Raw genomic sequence first — 9,570 nt, 5'->3', positions numbered from 1 at the left:
AAAGCCTTCGACAACATTATCTGGTTAGGGATGGCTTTTTCCATTGCAAGTGGGATGGAGGGAGTGTTGTTCCAACTTCTCCTTCAGCTTCACTGTACAAAGGCGCCCTCCTGGCCCTTCTCGCCTGCAAGTGAACAGGGAAAGGCGCGCGGTTGTGTGTGTTTGTGTGTGTGGAGGGGGCTGCCAGGGAGGGGGGCGGGCCAGGCTCGCGCACACCCCTCCCTTTGCGGGCACGCGCGGCGCTGGGCCCCAGGGGGCGGCAGAAGCACCACCACCACTACCACTACCAGCAGCAACAGCAGGAATAACTTGGGGAGAAAGAAGAGCGCGCCAGCCGACCGATGGGGTCCCGGCGCCTCTCGTTGCTGTTGCTGCTGCTCCTTCTCCTCCTCTTCACGGCGGCCCCCCGAGGACAGCCCCTCTTCGCCGGTGAGTCTCCCACTTTCCGCCCCACCGGAGAGGTGCCTCTACTCACTGCACCAGGCATGCGCAAACTTAGGCCCTCCAGGTGTTTTGGACTTCAACTCCCGCAATTCCTAACAGCCGGTAGGCTGTTAGGAATTGCGGGAGTTGAAGTCCAAAACACCTGGAGGGCCGAAGTTTGCCCATGCCTGCTCTGGGTGCATCTACACTATATGACGCCACTTGAAGCGCCTTTGCTCGGTGCTATGGAGTTCTGGGAGATGCAGTTTGTGAAGGTCCAGCACTCCGGCAGAGAAGGAGAAAGAGTTTGTATAAGATTACATGCCAGTAAGGTAATGCTCCACATCCTGCAATACATGGAGCTAGCGTTGCCAGATGTCCAAGCTGGGTTTCAAAAAGGCAGAGGAAGGAGGGACCAAGTTGCCAATATCCGCTGGATAGGGAGTTTCAGAAAAACATTTCTGCTTTATTGACTATTCTAAAGCTTTTGACTGTGTGGGTCATAATAAACTGTGGCATGTTCTTGGTGGTATGGGGATACCACATCACCTTGTCTGTCTCCTGAGAAATCTGTATAAAGACCAAGTAGCCACAGTAAGAGCAGACCACGGAACAACAGACTGGTTCAAGATTGGGAAAGGAGTACGGCAGGGCTGTATACCTTCACCCCACCTATTCAACTTGTACGCAGAACACATCATGCGATTTGCAGGGCTTGATGAATCCAAGGCTGGAGTTAAAATTGCTGGAAGAAATATTTACAACTTTAGATATGCAGATGATACTACTCTGATGACTGAAAGCAAGGAGGAGCTGAAGAGCCTTATCACCAAGGTGAGAGAAGGAAATGCAAAAGCTGGGTTGCAGTTAACCATTAAAAAACACAACATGATGGCAATCAGACTGATTGATAACCAGGGCCGGCCGGAGATATTTTTTTATGTAAAGCGGGGGTGCTGAAAAGCGCCCCCGCCACCGGCGCCCTGGCCCCGCCCAGCGTGCCCTGGCCCCGCCTCCCACGCTGCGTGGGAGGCGGGGCCAGGGCGAATAGTGAGGGGGCGGGGCCAGAGTTGGCCCCGCCCCCCGTGCCCTGGCCCCGCCTCCCACGCAGCGTGGGAGGCGGGGCCAGGGCACGCTGGGCGGGGGGGGGCCAGAGTTGGCCCCGCCTCCCACGCTACCCCCGCTCGCCCGTCTGGCCTTTTGTAGCAGGCCAGACTCAGTCTGGCCTGCTACACAAGGCCAGACGGGCGAGCGGGGGTAACGTGGGAGGCGGGGCCAGCTCTGACGCCGCTCCCCCCCCCCCCGCCCAGCGTGCCTTGGCCCTGCCTCCCACGCAACGTGGGAGGCGGGGCCAGGGCACGCTGGGCGGGGGGGCGGCGTCAGAGCTGGCCCCGCCTCCCACGTTACCCCCGCTCGCCCGTCTGGCCTTGTGTAGCAGGCCAGACTTAGCGGAGGTTCCTCCAGGCCGCAATCGCGGCCTGGAGAAACCTCCGCTGAGTCTGGCCTGCTAGAAAAGGCCAGACGGGCGAGCGGGAGTAGCGTGGGAGGCGGGGCCAGCTCTGACGCCGCTCCTCCCCCCCCCGCCCAGCGTGCCTTGGCCCCGCCTCCCACGCTGCGTGGGAGGCAGGGCCAAGGCACGCTGGGCGGGGGGGGGGGGAGCGGCGTCAGAGCTGGCCCCGCCTCCCACGCTACTCCCGCTCGCCCGTCTGGCCTTTTCTAGCAGGCCAGACGGGCCAGGGCGCACTGGGCGGGAGGCGGGGCACCGTCAGGGCGGTGCCCCGCCTCCCGCCCAGCCTGACGGCGCCCCCCCGGGCCTGCGCCCGAGGCGGCGGCGTCAGCTGCCGCATGAGTGGGGCCGGCCCTGTTGATAACTGGCAAACAGAGGGAGAAAACGTGGAGGCAGTGACAGACTTTATATTTCTAGGTGCAAAGATTACTGCAGACGCAGACTCTACTGTAATTAGGTAATGCAAAGGCAAAGATGAAGGACTGGCCACATCATGAGGAGACAGGAAAGCTTGGAGAAGATAATGATGCTGGGGGAAAAGGAAGGAAAAAAGAAGAGGGGCTGACCAAGGGCAAGATGGGTGGATGGTTTCCTTGAAGTGACTAACTTGACCTTGAAGGAGCTGGGGGTGGCCACGGCCGACAAGGAGCTCTGATGTGGGCTGGTCCATGAGGTCACGAAGAGTCGGAAGCCACTGAACGAATAAACAACAACAACCCCTAGAGTCCCGTAGCATGGAGCCAGGGCAGTTTGAGTGGGGGCAAGCTGCCTTCAGTGGCACCCTGAGTTCGGGGGTGAAGCTGATGGGGTTCATGCACTTCACTTCTAGGTATACCTTCAGAAAACAAGGGCCTTTCCGGCTTCTGGGAGGGAAAATGTGGTGGCCTGGACCCTAATTCTTATAGCCTCCCCTTCATCAATTATGGATTAGGAGACAAAATCAGTGCACCGTGTCTACACCATAGAATGCATGCATTTTGACATTCCTTTAACTATCTGGTGGTATGGAATCATGGGATTTGTAGCTTGACAAGCTCTTTAGCCTTCTCGACAAAGACTGCTGGTGCCTCACCAAACCACAACTCCCAGTATCCCGTAGCATTGAGCCATCACTGTTATAGTGTTGTCAAGCGGACATACAGTGTAGAACTGCATCCTAGGATATACTAATCTAGAACCACCCTAAAGCTCTCAGCAAAGTTAGACTGCACCCAGAATCCCTGATCATTGGCCAAAGCACCTGGGAGTTGAAGCCCAAAGCACCTCCAGGGCTAGAGTCTGGGAATCATTACCATAGCACACATCCATTGAGTTAATATCCAAATGACAACAGATCCCACCTGATTTTGGAAGCTAAGCAGGGTCAGTTCTGGTTAGAACTTGAGAGGGAGACCACCAGCTGTACGCTGGATTTCCGAGGGAGGAACTGGCCAAACCACCTCTGAGTATTCCTTGGCTAAAAAGCCCTATGAAATTGAATCAAGGGATAAGGGTTACATTCAAGTTTCTGTAAATCTAAATGATATAATGGGGTAACACTATCAGGGACTGGCAGAATGTTTTAGAATCATAAGAGTTGGAATCATAAGAGTTTAGAATCATAAGAGTTACAAGGGCCATCCAGTCCAGCCCTCTGCCATGCAGGAAAATACAATTTAGGCCTCCATCTTTTTTTTGCTTTCATTAGTGAGTAAGATTGCTTGCCTTTTAAAATTATTTTCATTCGTGACTTATTTTCTGTTTCCATTGGAAGTTCAATCTAAAACTCTAATTTAAACAAAACCTTTAAAATCTAATTAAAATGGGTTTATTTCCAGAATCAGAGAATCATAAAGTGGAAGAAACCCCAGGGGCCATCCAGTCCAGGAAAAGCACAAAGCACCCCAATCAAACATATATATACATATATACATATGAATAGATTATGGTGATGAGAATGCATCTAAAGTTTGCAATTGAGGGAAGTTTTCAGAACTGAATTATTGCAGTATATTTTTGGTAAGGAAAAGTGAGTAAACATAAAATAAACCCAATGATTTAGAAATAAATGAAACATTCAACTGGAAGAAATAGTGGGTTGGCTTCATTCTGGGTGGGCTTTAGTTGATTTATAACATGGCATATAGTATGCAATTTTGGACTGTAAGACAGAAAGCGTTTTTGAAGATTAGTTGAAAGTAAACAGAAGTAGTAAAGCTTATGCCAAAACACTAAAAGATGAAAAGAAAGATGTTTATATAGCAGAACATAATTGCTTGATCGAATATGAAGTTTAGCTGTTCTTGCTCTTTTATTGTACTGATGGTTGAAGCCATCATATTTGCATCAATTTATTTTTTATCCTGAAAAACAGTTATTTGAGAAAATTGTGTGTGTGTGTGTGTGGGGGGGGGTTGCCATATAATACATCAAACAACTGCCAATTTCCATTTATTCAAAGCCTTTTTGTAAAGTATTTGTATATGGAAATAAGTTTTAATGATACCTGTACCAGCATGTTAAAATTTATTTTATTTTCTGCGGTGGTCTCGAATCTTGGTTCTTTGGTTCCTAGGATTCTGAAATAAAATGTGATGTTTGTGCTCATCTTGTAATGGCAATACAATAGAGTCTCACTTATCCAACATAAACGGGCTGGCAGAACGTTGGATAAGCAAAAATGTTGGATAATAAGGAGAGATTAAGGAAAAGCCTATTAAACGTCAAATTACATTATGATTTTACAATTTAAACACCAAAAATCATGTTTTACAACAATTTGACAGAAAAAGCAGTTCAATATACAGTAACGTTATGTAGTAATTACTGTATTTATGAATTTAGCACCAAAACATCACAATGTATTGAAAACATTGACTACTAGCAAATTGACTACAACTAAAGATAGAATTGCATAAAATGAACTTACAGTAACAACATTGTTGGAAGTTAAATCCTTAAAAAGTCCAGTCCTTGCTGTCTAGAGAAACAACTGTGGATCCTGGTGGGAGGCAGACTCTGTTGGATAATCCAGAACGTTGGATAAGCGAGGCTAGATAAGCGAGACTCTACTGTACAGCGTTCCCTCACTATTTCGTGGTTCGCTTTTTGTGAGTTTGCTGTTTCACGGTTTTTCAATAAACTCTAAAAATATATTATAAATCATAAAAAAATTACAATTTACAGCCTAAGGAAGGGAGGAAGGAGAAGCTGAAGGGAGAGAAAAGGAACCCAAGCGGCAATGGGAGGATAAAGAGGTGATTTATCAACACACTATTGGTTGATAAAGACTTAAAATAGTGTATAACTACTAAAATACTGTATAAATATATTGTGTCCCTACTTCATGGATTTTCACTTATTGCGGGTGGTCCTGGAACCTAACCCCCACATGCCAGATGTGACTTTTGCTTTTTAGTGTAGAAAGCTAAACTTGGAAGTGTCTAAAGCACACCCATGCAGTATTGAATAACAGTCTGTTTAGTGAAAAAAAAGTTTAATGCCCCTGTGGTTGAGATTTTGACTTTCTTGACCCAACTAAATGCTTATTTTCATGGAATCTTTTTGTTAGTGTTTCATTTTATTTCAGAAGATTAGATTTTAAGATACTGATGTCATGGTCATGAAGTCTTACTTCTCAAGAAACCGAAATCCATATTACTTGAACATTTTTCTCCTTAATTGAGGATTTCTGAATAGGGGGATCACCATTCCTGTTGCTGTATGGAAGTGTGTCCCAGTTAATGTAGACATTGAGCCTCTGGCAGCTATCTGGAAAATGCTGCATGTACTGACTCCCTAAATATAGACAGCCAGTTATATGCACCCTGCAAGATATCTGTAACACAGCCTTTTCTGTATAACTGCAAAGAGCTTTTTTAAAGAGCCCGTGTAATGTAATATTTAGGACTTCATAAGCCTAATCTACTTTGCAGGATGGTTGTGAAAATAAAGTGAAGAGGATAATCTTTGTGTACCCACTTGAGATCATTAAATGTAAAGTCTGATATACATGTAACAAATATATAAATCTTTGGTCTGATAAGCAGAACTCTTAATTCAGTGTAACACGCTTCCAAGGAGCCGCAGTGGCACAATGGATTAAACCCTTGTGCTGGCTGAACTGCTGACCTGAAGGGTTGGTTGCTGACCTGAAGGTTGGCAGTTCAAGTCAGCAAGACAGGGTGAGCTCCTGTCTGTCAGCTCTAGCTTTCGGGGCCATGAGAGAAGCCTCCCAGGAGGATGGTAACACATCTGGGCATCCCTGAGTAACGTCTCTGTAGACGGCCAATTCTTTCACACCAGAAGTGACATGCAGAATGTTCTCAAGTTGCTTCTGACACAATTAACTGGGGAGCTAACTCAGGTGAACAAGAAATGAAAGAAATTGGAAAGTATAACAGAAGTGATATAGAGATCAAAGATTTGGTGGTCTCATTGGAAATGGAGACCAGCACAAAACTCCAGAAGGAGGGTTGTGCGACATCTGGCAAGCTTGTGAGAAGCAAATAAAGATTTCCCTATTCCCCAATAAAAGTCTCACCAAGTTTCGAAGCAAAAGCCACCGAGTTTATTCTGGTCCAGCTGGAGCAGGATGACGGCCGCAATAAGATGCAAGAAGAACCAGCATCCCATTATAGAAGAAAATCCACATTTGATACTTTTTACATTTTGAATTTTGCACTTCTGCCCACCCGACGGGCTCTTTGCTGATTTGTCAGGGGAATCCCTGAGGTCAGAGGCCACATGGAATACTGTACTCAGAGATTTTGGGTAACTATCAATCACAACCCATCTCCCTCCAGTTCAATCAGCAGTAAGTGGTGGAAAAACTGTGGTCTGAGTGCATATACCATCTTACTTCATAGGGTCCCAGTTCAGCATTCATAAAATATGTGTTCCTCTAAATCTACAATTTGAGTGCATACCTTTATACATCTACATTGTACAAATCAGGTGAATGGAAAGAAAAATTGTGTTGCTCAAGTGATGAGGTACCTTAGAGCACAAACTCAGACTTCAAATGTACTGTGATACATTTCCATTGGTTCTGACTGACCAGAAAATATATTTTTTGACTCATGATAAATCAGATATAGGAAAACTTCAGCCGGCAGGCTGTTAGGAATTGTGGGACTTGAAGTCCAAATCACCTGGAGGGCCGAAGTTTGCCCATGCCTGTGATAGATAGTTCAAATGTCAATAATATGAGGCGGCTTGAGGTGAGAATTCAATTTGGAATCATATTTTTAGTGGCAACATGCTAGAAGAACCTCTCTAGTGGTGGATGCAGTCAGGAGAGTGTTAACAAACCTGATGACCCACTTTCAGGTATAGCGAATCTATATGGAGTTTTATGGGGCTGACGATATGTGACCAGCCTAAGAGTTTCCATGGCCACGTAGGGAAATGTAACCTGGTCTCCAGATTCAAACATTCAAACTACTAGGTCATATTGGCTCTCTTGAAATGAGTGTCTTACTGTAATTGTCTACAATAAATTCACTGGGTCAGCATACGCCAACAGATGATTTGAAGGCATTTACACACACATAACCATTTTGCGATTAGAAAATCAACTATTGGATTGGTAGACTGATGTCTTGTGGACCGCTGTTGGTACATGTTTACACTCTTGCGTATTTTATTTCTCTTTTCACAGATGTTGATGAGTGTGGCCAAGGGATTGATGACTGCCATCCAGATGCAATCTGTCAAAATACACCAAAGTCATATAAGTGTATATGTAAGGCAGGCTATAGTGGAGATGGGAAAATGTGTGAAGGTATGTACATTGTAGCTTTATATACATTGGATGTGTTTACTGAAGATCGTCGTCGTCGTCTCACTCGTTCAGTCGTTTTCGTCTCTTCGTGACCTCAAGGACCAGTCCGCGCCAGAGCTCCCTGTCGGCTGTCACCGCCCCCAGTTCCTTCAAGGTCGAGCCAGTCACTTCAAGGATACCGTCCATCCATCTTGCCCTTGGTCAGCCTCTCTTCCTTTTTCCATCCATTTCCCCCGCATTGTGATCTTCTCCAAGCTTTCCTGTCTTCTCATGATGTGGCCAAAATACTGAAGATACTTTATGCTAAACAAGGTTTAGAATACTAACCTAACTAAAATCTAGATCATCCTTCAAGTCCAGGGTAATTGGCTTCCAACAGGTGAGATTCCCATTTGCCTTCTGAACCTATTGGTTGCAATGCTCATTGACTAACAAATGTTGGCAGTTCAGCAGTAGTGAGTGTGTTACTCTTCTCCTCTTCCAGCCTCAGTGTTATGTGGAAGTGGAAGGAGGCATCAGGTGCCCCTAAACCAACAGGGTGGGAGGCCATGTTGTCTATATGCTTGTCTGTGGCCTAGCTTTCCTCTAATCACTTTATTCCAGCTCTGTGTGTGATTAAAAACTAGTCAGGATCACAATATTTGGATGTGAACATTTTCGTGCAGGACTTCTGCAGTAATGTGATATAACGATGGTCCAGAACTTTTCATTAGCGCTTTGGATGGCTTTAGGGAGGCTAATAAGGTTTTTTTTTTTTTTCGTGTCAGGAGCAACCGGAGTTGCTTCTGGAGTGAGAGAATTGGCCGTCTGCAAGGACGTTGCCCAGGGGACGCCTGGATGTTTTTTGACGTTTTTACCATCCTTGTGGGAGGCTTCTCTCATGTCCCCGCATGGAGCTGGAGCTGATAGAGGGAGCTCATCCACACTCTCCCCAGGTGGGATTCGAACCTGGCAGCTTTCAGGTCAGCAACCCAACCTTCAAGTCACTTAGTCCACTACGCCATCTGGGGGCTCCTGGCTAATAAGGTGAGAGTACAACACCTACTCTGTGGAAAAATATCCTCTCTGTGATACAACAGGTGCCACTGAAAGTCTTTCCAGCTTTCTCGAGCCATTAAGAGTTTTGAACTTCCTGATACTATGTTTTATTAGATCATTAATGATAATAATAATTGGAGTCTCCAGTGGCACAGCAGGTTAAACCGCTGAGCTGCTAAACTTGCTGACTGAAAGGTCAGTGGTTTGAATCCTGGGAGCAGGGTGAGCTCCTGCTGTTAGCCCCAGTTTCTGCCAATCTAGCAGTTCGAAAACATGCAAATGTGAGTAAATCAATAGGCACCACTCCAGCAGGAAAGTAACAGCGCTCCATGCAGTCATGCTGGCTATATGACCTTGGAGGTGTCTACGGACAATGCCGGCTCTTCGGCTTAGAAATGGAGATGAGCACCAACCCCCAGAGTCGGACACGACTGGACTTAATGTCAAGGGAAAACCTTTACCTTTACCTAATGGTAATAGGTTTTAAGAAATATGGAATGAAATAGGAATATGGTTTTCAACATCATGTGCACTATTCATTGTGGTACTGTTGCATTGTTTAATTATGATTTTTAAATTATGGAATTGCTTTTGTGTTTCTTTACATGTTTTATTAAGTTATGTATGCATGTATCTATTTGTTGGCATGTAATGCTTGCCTTTTATGATGTTAGCCACTTTGAGTCCCCTGTGGAGAGATGGGGCAGAATACAAATAAGGTTTATTATAATGCGAAAATAGCAATTATCTCTTCTCCATCTCTGATACCACATTAACTCATGCAAGTTTCAGGATCTGATGCAATATCTTCTCATCTGCACTTATGAAAAAAGTAAAA

The 9,570-nt window shown here is 45.9% G+C and overlaps 1 protein-coding gene across 2 annotated transcripts in view; it reads left to right on the top strand.

Moving 5' to 3' along the window:
- Window positions 1-206: 206 nt before the first annotated feature.
- The window catches only part of scube2 (signal peptide, CUB domain and EGF like domain containing 2), a 49,766-nt gene continuing 40,402 nt past the window's right edge, over window positions 207-9,570 (top strand). Inside the window, exons 1-2 of one of the 2 annotated variants that reach the window (XM_062977915.1) lie at window positions 207-429; window positions 7,572-7,694. In XM_062977915.1, the coding sequence (XP_062833985.1) occupies window positions 342-429; window positions 7,572-7,694 (211 nt within the window). In that variant the 5' untranslated portion in view covers window positions 207-341. The remainder of the gene's footprint in view (window positions 430-7,571; window positions 7,695-9,570) is intronic. The other variant, XM_062977946.1, reaches the window with a different exon arrangement.

The sequence above is a fragment of the Anolis carolinensis genome, chromosome 1, assembly GCF_035594765.1.
Source record: "Anolis carolinensis isolate JA03-04 chromosome 1, rAnoCar3.1.pri, whole genome shotgun sequence".
NCBI lineage: Eukaryota > Metazoa > Chordata > Lepidosauria > Squamata > Dactyloidae > Anolis > Anolis carolinensis.
Note: the sequence above shows the minus strand (reverse complement) of the source record. Positions and strands in the feature narration are given on the sequence as shown.